Raw genomic sequence first — 13,159 nt, forward strand, 5'->3', positions numbered from 1 at the left:
AATTGAAAGCTAATTGCTCCCAACAATCTGGGTAGTCATTTGAGTGACCTCGGAAGGATGCAAGCCTGAGTCAAGCTTGAGCCCCATGGCTGGTATTGATCTTGCAACCTTCTGTTTTGTGAGTGAGTGGCTGCAGTACAGGCATTTAGCCACTGCGCCACTAGGGCTCCTTATGGCCCAAATGGTGAGAGGCCCCAAACAGCTGGAGGGACAGCTTCCAAAAGGCAAGGTCCTGGGATCCGTACAATCTCTCTAGCAACAAGTTGCTCAGACTAAGATGGCAAACCAGATACTGTTTTCATAGAAAGCCGTTAGGGCTGCTGTTGGTTCCTTGGATCAACTGACTCCTGTAGTCTGACCAGCTGCAACATTTCCTGCAACTATGAAGGCAGAGCTCTGTTGCAGCAAGGGTTAGGAGTAGGATTAATCTTGCCTTCAGCCGACAAATTTCCTTCCATCTCCAGCTTGTCTTGAACCTCCAAATGTCTTTCATCTTCAACATCTACCAATAACTCAGTGTGGCAGACAGTAAGATACCTGATAATCACGTGAAACTATGGGTGCATCTACACTGTAGAAATAATACAGTTTGATACCACTTTAACTCCCATGGGCACCATCCTACAGAATCCTGGGATTTACAGTTTTGTAACACCCTTAGAAGGCTCAAGACCTTCTAAGACAACAAATCCCAGGATTCCATAGGATGGAGCTAAGGCACTTAAAGTGATATCAGACAAACATTATCTTTTGTCACAGAATTGTATTCAGAAATACTGAGATCTCTTAGGACTTTTATGTTGTGGGGAAAGCACCTTGAAATAGGTAATCTTTGTGGATGAAACAGTTGTAGTGGAAGGTTTCATCTTCAACAGCTCTAAATGAAGACTGAAGGAAGGAGCCATGTTGGACCAGATTAAAAGCACTCAGTTCACATAGGAATTTAGTGGATGCTATGAAAGCAAACCAACAAGCAGAGCATGAGAGCAAGTGCATCTCCCATCAAACACTCCCCAGAAAGTGATAGCGCTGATGCATATGTTTTTGACTTGGAAGTGACATATAACCATCATTTCAAGGGGAAACAACTCCATGGTTTGGTGAAAGATCTTTTTACAAATAATTGCTTTAAAAATAATCTCTTTCTTTTTTAAATTTTCTCTGTTTAGGCTTGCCTGCCTTGGTGGTTGCCATCTCTGTGGGATTCACTAAAGCCAAGGGATACAGCACCATGAACTAGTGAGTAATGGTCTTTCTTTAATTCAAAAGCAAGAGTGGGGAAAACATGTGGCCCCCAAATCCCAATTTCCAACCCATGAGGCTTCCATAGAACCTCAAAGCATCCCAAAAATGTTTTTAAAAGGTCTATTTCAGGTGATTTATTTTGACTGAAAAGCACCAAATCCACCCTAAACTATGTATACCTGACTCTCCACATTTGCAGCTTCAACCTTAGCAGATTTGATTATTCACAGATTTGACTATTACTGAGATCTCTGTCAGAGGTTGACCATAGAGTCATTCTGGAAAACCTAGAGATCCCTAGAGAGAACACTTCTCGAGGTATTTGTAGATCCCTCCAGCACAATTCTATGGTCAACTTTTTGGTGGAAATTAACCATAGAATTGCACTGGAGAAACTAAGGATTTCTAGTGCAAATTTACAGCATTTTATAAATAAAATGTAATAATAATAATAATAATAATAATAAATAGAGAGATGTTCTTGAAGATAAAAATAAATAGTTGCAGTTTTTCCACTTCATGGGGTCCTGTGTCCCTCACCCCAGGAAATGTGGAGGGGCCACTGAACAAATGCAGCAGTTTCACTTGCAGTTTCGCTTGCCAATACCCCCCAAAATGTAGCAATAGCAAGTGCATTTCTATACCACTTGTCAGTGAACTAGCACTCCCTAAACAGTTTACAGTGTGTAAGCCAATTGCCCCCAACAAGCTGAGTATTCATTTTACTAACCTAGGGAAGGATGGAAGGCTGAGTGGACCCTGGAGCCCTGCCTGGGATCGAACTCACAATCTTACGGCTGCAGTACTTGTATTTAACCACTGCACCACCATAAAGAAAAATAGTGGGAATAAATGACATCATATTATTTGTGCCCAGGTGGTGGGATGCGCACAGGCACAAACATTGTTTTTCCCACACAATAGCCCACACCTGTTCTAAAACAATAGCTAAGCCAGGTTCTGCAATGGCATGCAGTTAAGTTGCTGGATCCTCTGTGCCTAGTCTGAATGCTAAGATACAATTGCAAGTGGGAATCCTCCACTTCCCATAGATTAACCTCAGCTCATACAACATTGACTGCATGGAGCATTGGAAGGGAACTGGGTTGGTTAATGCCTGACCTTAATTACCAGCAGGGACTAAATCAATGATCTCTGAAGAAAAACCAAATTGCCTTCCATTACCCTTTATTCACAATGCTGTCCCATGAAGCACACACATGTTCAGTCACTTTGGTTTGTTGTTACACCTTCAGTCACTGAACATTATGGGTAATCACAGCTATTATTGCTGATTGTCTCATGCACCTTCCCGCAATCACTGTGTTTTTCTAGCCTTTTGCTGCTTTCAATCCTTTGGCAATTAGACAATTCCACCATACCTCAGAAAGCAAGATTTTCCTCCCCATCACAATGAAAGCATTGGAGTTTAACAGTGCATCAGCTATTTCTGTATTTCTTTATTTTAATATTTGTGCACCAATGGAAACTCCCAGGCAACCACCGAATTTAACCAAACAACCGGATTGTAATAAAAAAAAATTTTTGTTTGTTGTTGTGTGCCTTCAAGTTGTTTCTGACTTGTGACAACCGTAAGGCGAACCTATCCTGATGTTTTCTTGGCAAGATTTGTTCAGAACAGGTTTACCATTGCCTTCCCCTGAGGCTGAGAGTATATGACTTGCCCAAGGTCACCCAGTGGGTTTCATGGCTGAGCTGGGAATCGAACCTTAGTCTCCAGAGTCATAGTCCAGCACTTAAATCACTACACTACACTAGTTCTCTAAAAAGATGTACTGTAAAAATAATTAGGATACTGCTCCTCCCCCTCCCCATGCTGAAATACATTACATCATCTCATGATAAGGAATGTTGAGTCTGGGCATAATGGTGGCATGCATGCATTGTCCTGCATTTTCTACTGTCCTGTAGTTCAACTGATGATGGGACAAACAGCAGGTCTATGACAAACATGTGGCTAGACAGGATGGGCAGCAGTTTGATGGATGGGCTCAAAGAGAAAACAGTTCTTTAAATATCTTAAACTGCATCTACACTGCAAAACAAATGCAGTTTGACACCACTTTAACTGTCACAGCTCAGTGCTGTAGAATTCTGGGATTTGTAGCTTCATTAGATATTTAGCCTTCTCTGTCAGAGAGCTCTGGTGCCACAACAAACTACAAATCCCAGGATTCCATAAGGTGGAACCATGACAGGTAAAGCAATGTCAAATTGCATTAATTCTGTAGTGTGGCAGCAGCCATAGTCAGGCCAATCCAACTCTCCACTTCGCCTCCACCACACTGGAGATATCACCAGCTTCAGCCCTTTTTTGGGGAACATACATTCAGTGAAAGATAAGTATTTGGCAGAATATTTAAAAAGCCACCATAATTTTAGAGGTCACTCAAAGGTGGACCATAGTCTGATTTTCCCCCTCAAATTCTCCATCAAATGTAGGATTTGATTGACTTCAATTTCCTCTTGCATGAGATTCCTTTCCATTGGTGTTCAACTCTGTTTTCCTTTGAGCTTTTGGGAATCCAACACATAGACATTCCAAGTCCCTAAACTCTGTTCTGACCATATTGCTATGCTATTCTCTTTGGACATGCCTGAAAGCATCTGCTCTTGTGCATAACCATGCAAACACTATGCCTCTTGGAGTGACTCATGATCTGGGCTTCTGGAAGGCAAGGCGCCAGAGCAATATTCAGATAGGATCAGCAGCTCAAGGACAGAGACTACTCTTATTAAATTTTTTAAAAAGTCCCAAGGGCAACCTGGCTCAAATGTAAAGCCGGTCATAAATAACCTAGGACTAGTCTACATAAAAGTGTGTGTTGTATGAATTGCTGAGGATTTTCACACATTCATATCAATTGTCTTCACTTTCCTGTGCAAATTGGCATCTATTTGCAGCTATTCACCCTCCCTCTGCCAAAAATGCACAACCATCCAAGTTCATGTGAAGCAGGCAGACAGCTGCATGTGCTATAATGCGCATTACTGTGGATTTCTGCAGATACTCTGGTAAAAATGTGAAGCCTTTTTCTTGTCTGCAGACTTTAGGGTGTTTTGCATCCCTGCCTCTGCAAAAAGCCCAGGCCCCTGTGAATGTATCCACCTCTGAAGGTTAAACCTGCCATGTTTCACTGTGCCCAAAATGACACAAACTCACTCCTGGCTATCATTTTGGTCGTTTTTTTTTTTTTTTTTTTTTTTTGGGGGGGGGGGTGTTCAAAGGAGACTGGATCAAATTCTGTTTGACTGGAGGGGAGTATTTTAATAGTGTAGATAAGCCCTGGAAAGGGAAATTAAAACAATGCTCAGCATCCAGTTAGTGACTGAAGACGTGCCTAAGCATACAATTAATGATACAATAAATGGAGTTAACATCTGAATAGTCTCAGCTGTAACTTACAGCATGGATATAATTAAGAAGTCTGATATTGATTTGAATGAACTTGCTAGATGCTTGCACATGAAGCGTCCAAACCACTGAGTGGGAATTCAAACCCTGGTCTCCAGAGTTGTCTTCCAAAGCTCAAACAAATACACTACATTAGCTCTCACTTCATTTGGATAGCAGCAGTATAAAGCTTTCTATAAATGAATTGTTCAAACAGATATTTGAAGGAAAGAAAGATGTTTTGGGGAGAGCCAGTGTGGTGTAGTGTGTTGAGTATTGGATTTCCCTGTGAATGATTTGCTGTTGGTTATTACCTGGTTATTGCTGGGATAAGTCCTCTTTAATTGCGATTACGTGTGAAAATCTTCACACCGATCACATGATTTTCATGGGATAATGACAGTTTAAACCCCTGCTTTCCCCCATGTGTTAAAGTCCTCTGAATGAATTATCAAAAGAGATACCTATTTGAGGGGAAGGAAAATGTTTGAGGGAGAGCCAATGTTGTGTAGTGGTTTGAGCACTGGACTACAACTCTTGAAGACCATGGCTCAAATCCCCACTCAGTCACATAAACCCACTGGATAGTCTTGGGAAAGTCACATCCTTCAAGCCTCAGGGGACAGGAAAGGCAAAAAACCTTCTGAACAAATCTTGCCAAAAACAAACAAACAAAAAACCAACCTCCTGCAATAGTATGGCCATACTGACTTGAAGGCATGCAACAGCATATTTGGGAATCTGGCACAGCACTAGGGAATTCTTTAAGTCCAGGTTCTGCATTGGACAAAAACGTTCAACCACTTTCTTGACATGCACAAGACACCAACAAGACTCTGGTCAAAAAGGCTTTGGGTTGTACATAGTTAATGGGTGTTTTGTGCCTTGTGGCCAGCGTTGCTACTGTCTTGACCTGTCTCTTCTTCCTCTTCCTTTACCAGCTGTTGGCTCTCTTTGGAAGGAGGTCTGCTGTATGCCTTCGTGGGACCTGCAGCGGCTGTCGTTTTGGTATTTTACCCTTTCTTCTGAACAATTTCCCCCCATGTGTGCCTCACTCATGGCTCCAGTTTCCTCCAGATCCCACCATTTAAAATAATTTCTCAAGAGGAAATAACCTGAAGGAAAGCAGAAGTACCTAAGCTACGGTCCTTTCCCCTCAGGGATCCTATTCAAGAATGATTAAGAGTGTGAATGCCATACCGTTGAGTAAGCCACTTTAAAAAGGAGAGGATTAAGAATGGTTTGCTTCATGTCGCAATGATAAGTCTGATATATAAACTGCCTTGAAATGATGCTGAAGAAATTATTATTAATGGGCACCCATGGATAAAATGCTATTGAGCATGTATGCATGCTGATTTGGGGTCAAGAGATCTGCTATAGATCTCTGGTCCAACATACGATGGGTGGAAAAATGGCTTGATTCCTGTTGGTTATTTCCAACTAGATTAGACCCACTGACTCAATTGTCGAATGATGCATCGACACATAGATAAATCCCATTGATTCTATGGGTCTACTCTCAGTGAGACTGACAGTATGTTGTCTGTGTTGTCAGAAAGCTCCAGGTTTGATGTGCCATATTATGTATGTAGTTATCTATTTTTGGACAGAAAGCAATGGCTGTTGTTTGCTCTGATGTCAGTAGGGGTGTTAAATATATTCCAGATTTTAATCTGAAATTAAAAGGAACTATTCAAGGCACTGAAGCCTATCACTGGCCTGGTGTACATGGGTCAGGATACTCTAGAGGCAGTCCAGAGTATTCTGGCCCTGGAGCTGCCTGGACCTCTCCCATTATGTGTCCCTCTGTTGCAACACTGGGGCAACTATTCACAAGCATGTCCTGCTTAGCCAGTCAACATGTCCACCATGGGCCACCTCTCTCTGAGGTCACAATGAGACATCCAGCACTGATATCATGGCTGAGCATCTCATTTCGACTGCAGTGCTAGAGAATGGTGGTTACGCAGGATGCCACCTGGCATTGCAACAGAGGGCTCCAGAACTTCCAAAAGATCCAGAGTAAAAGGTAAACATGCAAAAGATCCAGAGTAAAAGGTAAACAGAACTTCCAAAAGATCCAGAGTAAAAGGTAAACATGTTAAAGGTGGTATACCACAGTTCTGGCACTGAGCATGTTAGACATGTCCAGTATGTTTGCAGGAGAACCAAGGTTTTGGGCATACGGCATCTGGACTCCCGATGGAAAAGACCTGGGAAGGCCGGTTTATTTGGCCCATGCAGACAAGTCCACTGACACAGTTTCAGCCCTTTGCATAGCTGCTTTAAAATTCAGGCTCACCCCAGATTTAGTGATCCTGCTGACATGAGATCCAACAACCACCACTGACAGAAAGGAGTGCCTTCCCTGTCTCTTTGCTCTCTGTGGCGGGGTACATACCTCCACTTTGCGGCGCTCTGCCACCGCCGCCAGTAGGTCCGCGGGGGAGCCGGAGCTTCCACATGGCCCGACTCCCGCGCGGACCGAAAAAGAAGCTCCAAAATGGAGCTTCTTTTTCCGTCGCGTTTGCGACGTAGCGAGGCGCCAGGGGCTACGTCACAAGCGACGTGACGCGTACGGACGCTCAGCGTCCGATACGCAAAGATGGCGCCGGCCTTGTAGAAGGGCCGGCGCCATCTTGTACGGACAGAGTCCGTACTAGGCCCAGGGGCGTCTATAAGAGACGCCCCTTTTTTAAAATGGGACGTCCTCCGGACGTCCCAAATGGCAGTGCAGAAAGCACCTGTGTTTCCTCTATCCTCTCATCATAATATCTAGGTAAAGAGAGTGCAGTACATGGCATGACATGACATACAGTCCTACAGGGATGTTAGGCTTCATTTCCTTTTCTTCATAACCTTGATTGAAGAAGCCGGAAAATAATTCATGGAGGAATTATGTCATATAATCTTCTGCATGTTACCTAGATGTTTCCATTGGGGAATGCCCAAGCAATGCAATGCTTGCTGGTTTGAATCTGTAGTAAGGTAGTGCTCAAATGCTGAGATCCCGCATCAGAAGGCAGAGGTCTGTCTATTCTCTCACCTCCCTCAAAAGACACCTGTCTCATGCTGTGCCACATGGTCATGCAGTGGCTGAGAGAGAGCAACAGTGTTTGCTAAGTCCCTGTAGACACACTACAATGATATCCCCTTGCATGAACTCTGGAGGACCCTTTAAGGAATCCCCAGGTCAGTAAATGTCCTTGTGAGGAAACCCCCTGCAGACAACAGATGAGTTTCAAGGAAAATTGTTGCATGAGGAAGGCACTGAATTTCTTCCTACAAAATACCAGTGTTACACTTGTATATGTCACTAACACAGCAGCTCTCAACCTGTGGGTCAGGACCTCTTTGGGGGTCGAACGACCTTTTCACAGGGTAGCCTAGGACCATTGCAAAACATATATTTCTGACGGTCTTAGGAAATGGGACACTACAATTTTATGGTTGGGGGTCACCACAACATAAGGAACTGTATTAAAGGGTCACAGCATTAGGACGGTTGCACTAACAGGATGCCAGCCTGAGTGAGGTGGGACAAACAGTTAAAATGTCACTTAAGATAGCACTAAACCAGCCCCTTCTTTTCAACATGTATAATTGTGTTTCACCTGTTTTGAAATGAATTCACTCTACTTTCTTATTTGGCTTCTTGGAACATTTTTTAAGGCCTAGCCAGGTCCTAAAACAGGGGTGAGCAAATTGAGGGCCCTGGGCCCTACTTTTGTGGCCTTTAAGGGCCCCCAAAATTTCTCAACCGACACAAGATTTAAAAAAAAAAATCAACATGAATGTTGGGCAATTTTTTCCCCAAACCAACACAGAGGACCTCCAAAATGCATGAAAACATGTGAAAATACCCCATTTCTTTTGGCATGCCAGAACTCTCATATTACTACAAATACCTATTTCCCTCTGCAGTCCATCTCAAAATGGCTACATTTTGAGATGCCATTTGGCAGAGGAATATTGAGTTCTTTAGACTTTCTATGGGATGTGTGGAACCAGGTAGGGTTGCAAGGAGAGGGGTGGAATTGGCCCATTCCACATGCAAGTTACCCATACTGCCCTGGTGGCGCAGTGGTTAAATGCCTATACTGCAGCCACAAGGTTGTGAGTTTGACCTCAGGCAGGGCTCCAAGGTCCACTCAGCCTTGCATCCTTCCATAGGTTGCTCAAATGAGTACCCAGCTTGTTGGGGACAACTGGATTACACATTGCAAATCATTTAGGGAGTGCATAAGTGTACTGACAAGCTGTATAGAAATGTACTTGCTATTGCTATGATAGCGAGACATGCATTGCGGGAGATTGCTTTCAGATTTTTAATTCATTTTTCAATCCTTTCATTTGGGTGAGAAAAAAATGAGCTAAAATGTACATCATTTTATATTAGTTACTCCATCGATCTTTCCCTACCAGCTCTCCACTCCCTCTGCTAGCTAGTTAAGCTTCACTTAAGAGAGGTTAATGGCAAATCTGAACTGGCAACGGGACTCCAACCAAGGTCAAAGAGACCTAGATTGTTTCCACTGCAGGTTCAGAGTCCCAGTGCCTTTTGCATGATGAACATTTGGTGTGTGGGAAAAACAGACCTTGGAATCCAACCAAATTTTCAGGAGAGTTGCAAGGCATAATAATTGGCATAAGACAACCAGCCCCTCTGCATGAGAACTGGTCTGTCTCTTTTGTCAAGGATGCTAAGGTCTGCTTCTCTGCATTCCCTTTAAAAGTCACTAAAAACCCTGTTCAAAGGCATTTGAGTCCAGGGAGGGGGCCAGATAGTCCAATAGTCTTTGGGGTGGGTAGCTATAGGTTGGCTCAAACCATCCAAGCTTCTGATATTTTCTGCTTCTATCCAAGAAGGGGGCCAGAATGTAGCATGTCAGTAAATGAATCTAGGACTACATTTACGGTCATGCACCCTGGCACCATTCCAGATAAACTATTTCAAAACAGTGTGTCCTCCAATTACATTCCTGCAAGTTAAAAGCCCTGCAGGGTACTGACAGACTTGTTTTGTTGGTGTCTTCATAACATGGGAGGAAATTGGACTGGATGGTCCTTGTGGTCTCTTCCAACTCTATGATTCTAATTCTGTCTGGAAAGGGCTGGACCCATCATCCTTCAGCACCAGAGAGTTCTGTCCCTTAGACTATGTATAATTACAGCGCTTTAGAAATAAAGTTTAATTAATAATAATAATAATAATAATAATAATAATAATAATAATAATAATAATAATTTAGACTAACTGGTTGAATGTTAAGGTGGTTTTTGGGCATCAGGTGGGGAGACAGATCATAGCCACATCATCATGGCTACGTTTCTAGTACAGGATCTTACCCATGTTTTTTTCTCACTGAAGATCAGAAATTTTGTGAATATATGTGAAGTCAAAGGCTTTCATGGCCAGTACCCTTACTTTTTTGTGGGTTTTTCAAATTATGTGGCCATGCTTCACCTGCATCTGTGGCTGGCATCTTCAGAGAATGCCATTTTATGAAGATGCCAGTCATAGATGCAGGTGAAATGTCAGGAATAAACTCTTTTAGAACATGGCCACATAGACCCAAAATCCCACAAAAAACTTTATGAATATAGTTTACATCTTTATTAATACATGGCTATGTTGCTGAATTTGTCCTCATTAGGCTTCAAATCAAACCTGTTTGTTGTTGTTTCTTTTCCAACAGGTGAACATGGTTATTGGTATTCTGGTGTTTAACAAACTTGTATCCAAAGATGGAATAACAGATAAGAAACTGAAGGAACGGGCAGGGTATGCCTTATATCAATCATTCCTCTAATGAGTGAAACCAGAAATTAAAAAGTCACACTTGCTAACCAGGCAGGGGAGGAGGAAGAAAATATGAATGACTGTCTGGAAAAGTCAATTGGAAAGGAAGGGTGAATTCAGCCATGTGTGATGGAGAAGAAAGAGATTTTTCACCCTTGTGTGGTTTGTTAAAGGAGCATAAATGTGTCATTGCACTTGAAGGGATTCAGTGTGAATTCACAGCAAGTCATATCATGCCAGCTTAGGATCAAGAAAGGAACAGATCTAGAAGAAATTATGTTTCCTGTCCCTGAAAAAAAATGCACACATTGAATAAATAGTTGACTAGTGAGTCTATATGGAGGTAAAAGCAATGAAATCAATTGCTCTACTTTAGTTGGAAATAACACTAGGATTTAGAAGCAGCTGGACAATATGTGGCCATATTTTTGTGGCCCCTGAAGCCCCTCACTAGTTCCCCAAAGCCCCAGAAACCCATAATTTTTGAATGAAATGGCACAATTTGGGGACATTGTTTTTGCTTTAAATGCACCCAGAAAGTTCTTTCAACTCATGCAAACATACCAAAATGTTCCAACCCCCAGAATTACCCCAAATCTCCATACTACCCTCAAAATATTTATTTTTTGTTCTGCAGTCACTCTCAAAATGGCAACAGGAAGAGTTCCACCTTGACTTTTCTCGCCATTTTGTGAAAGTACTCTGCAGTGGGCAACAGATGCATGTAGGCTTGCTGAGCATGTCGCACCCAGGAGTGGGGGCTGGACCCCACATTTTTGGCTTGGGAAGCTCCTCAACAGTCTCCCAAGGTTGTTAAGCCCCCTAATGATTTCTTTTTAAAAAATGGATGCAGTTTTTCAGGGAACCTTTGCCCTAAAGCCATACAGAAAGTCCTTCAAACAAAAGAAGATGCTTCTTTCCCACTCACAAAGACATCCGCTACTTCCCAAAACCAATTTTCCTCTGTAGTCCCTCTCAAAATGGTGATGGGAAGTTGTATGATTTCACTCCCTGTCTCCATTTTCAGAGGGAATGTAGAGGAAAATAAGGGTATTTGCTCCGTTGGTGCAGGCTGTGTGAGGAGGGGTTTGGGGGAATTGGCACCTGGCACCCCACAGTTGCCCATAGGTGCTGTACATGTTGAAGCTTCGGGCTTTTCTCCTTGCCATCTCCAATGAAAGGAAGGCCAAGTAGTAGAGCTGGATTTTGCAATCTATTCTGCACACAAGAAGTCTCATGTGGCTAAACTACGCTGTGCATGTTCCAAAGACTCCACTGCAGCACATGGCCTCTGCTGCTACCCAACCCACATCAATGTCCTTCAAACATTTGAAGAATGTGCTACTCTCCTTTGGAAATGTCACCCAAGAAGGATGAGGGATAAGTCATTTCTGGAACTGAGTCAGAGGATCCTATTTGTGTGTTATGCTGGTGGTTGCATGTTTTCTAGAATAGGTCAGAAATGGTGAGAGAGAAAAAACAGACAAAATCTACCAGCTCTAAGCAGTTTGTTTCTCCAATGTCACTCTTCCTTTGGGAGCACCAATAGCCAAAAGCACCCATGCAGCACCCATGCCCTTTTTCCTCTTGCCAGCTCCACCTCCAAAATCAAGATTCTAAGAAAACCTGCTGGGATGTTTGTTGTGAACAGCAAAGCAGGGCATGGGATTCCTGCCAAACTCAGGTTGGAAAGAAACTCTAGCTGCATTTGCACTGAAGAAATAATGCAGCTTGGCACCTCTTTAACTGCCATGGCTCATTGCTTTAGAAGTCTTGTGAGATATTTAGCCTTCTCTCTCAGAGAGCTCTGGTATGCACCACATTACAACACCCAGAACTCCATAGCCTTGAACCATGGTAGTTAAAACGGTGTCAACTTGTATTATTTCTGCAGTGCAGATGCAACCTCTGTCTTAGTTTTATGAAACTTTGCCCTGTCCAAATACAGGCACAGGGTTCCTCCAGATTAGGGATGTAATTTTCACTAAATTTCTACACAAAAAATAGTAATGACTAATTCATTAATTTTCTTCCTGCTGTGAGAACGTCTTAGAAAACCACTCAGGTTTTGATTTATGTGCAAACTTCATACCTTGTGCTTTACCACATAAAGCAGCATATTTTGTGCAGAAAGCAGTCTTTTCTGAATCAAAAATAACATTTCAGTGCAGAAATATTAACTCCTGTACTGAAAATGCTATTTCCTGCACAGAAAAATAGTGTTTTCTATGCAAATCAATCAAGTGTGAATATTATACAGAATAAATCCAAAATTACATCATTTTCTGGGCAGAAAACGTTTGCTGCACAGGAATTAATACTCTGCATTGAAGTGTTAGTTTCCATGCAAAAAATGCTGTTTTGTTTGCATGTCAAATTTTATACAGACTAAATCTCCAATTAGAACATTTTCTGGGCAGAAAAAAAAGCATTTCTTGTGCGGGAATTGAAATGCTTCTGTGTTGAAATATTATTTTCCATGCAGAAAATGCTGTTTTCTGTAGAAAAGTCCATGTGTGAATTTTGTGCAGAATAAGTCTTAAACTGTGAAAATTTCATCAGCCCAGGATTCCTCTCATCAGTGTTGCATAAAACTCAAAAAACACATGTTTCGATCAGTTTGTGAGTATGTTCAAGTATTCTTTCCATTCCTACTCCAGATGGGCCAATAGTTCCAGTAAATGATGGGCTAT

At 42.3% G+C, this 13,159-nt stretch overlaps 1 protein-coding gene across 2 annotated transcripts in view; it reads left to right on the forward strand.

Annotated features, from left to right (window-relative positions):
- Positions 1-13,159, forward strand: part of LOC121929579 (adhesion G protein-coupled receptor B1-like) — a 222,386-nt gene that overhangs the window by 164,190 nt on the left and 45,037 nt on the right. For both annotated transcript variants that reach the window (XM_042465272.1, XM_042465273.1), the window contains exons 13-15: positions 1,170-1,239; positions 5,602-5,668; positions 10,363-10,448. In XM_042465272.1, the coding sequence (XP_042321206.1) occupies positions 1,170-1,239; positions 5,602-5,668; positions 10,363-10,448 (223 nt within the window). The remainder of the gene's footprint in view (positions 1-1,169; positions 1,240-5,601; positions 5,669-10,362; positions 10,449-13,159) is intronic.

Source organism: Sceloporus undulatus, chromosome 4, assembly GCF_019175285.1.
Source record: "Sceloporus undulatus isolate JIND9_A2432 ecotype Alabama chromosome 4, SceUnd_v1.1, whole genome shotgun sequence".
Classification (NCBI taxonomy): domain Eukaryota; kingdom Metazoa; phylum Chordata; class Lepidosauria; order Squamata; family Phrynosomatidae; genus Sceloporus; species Sceloporus undulatus.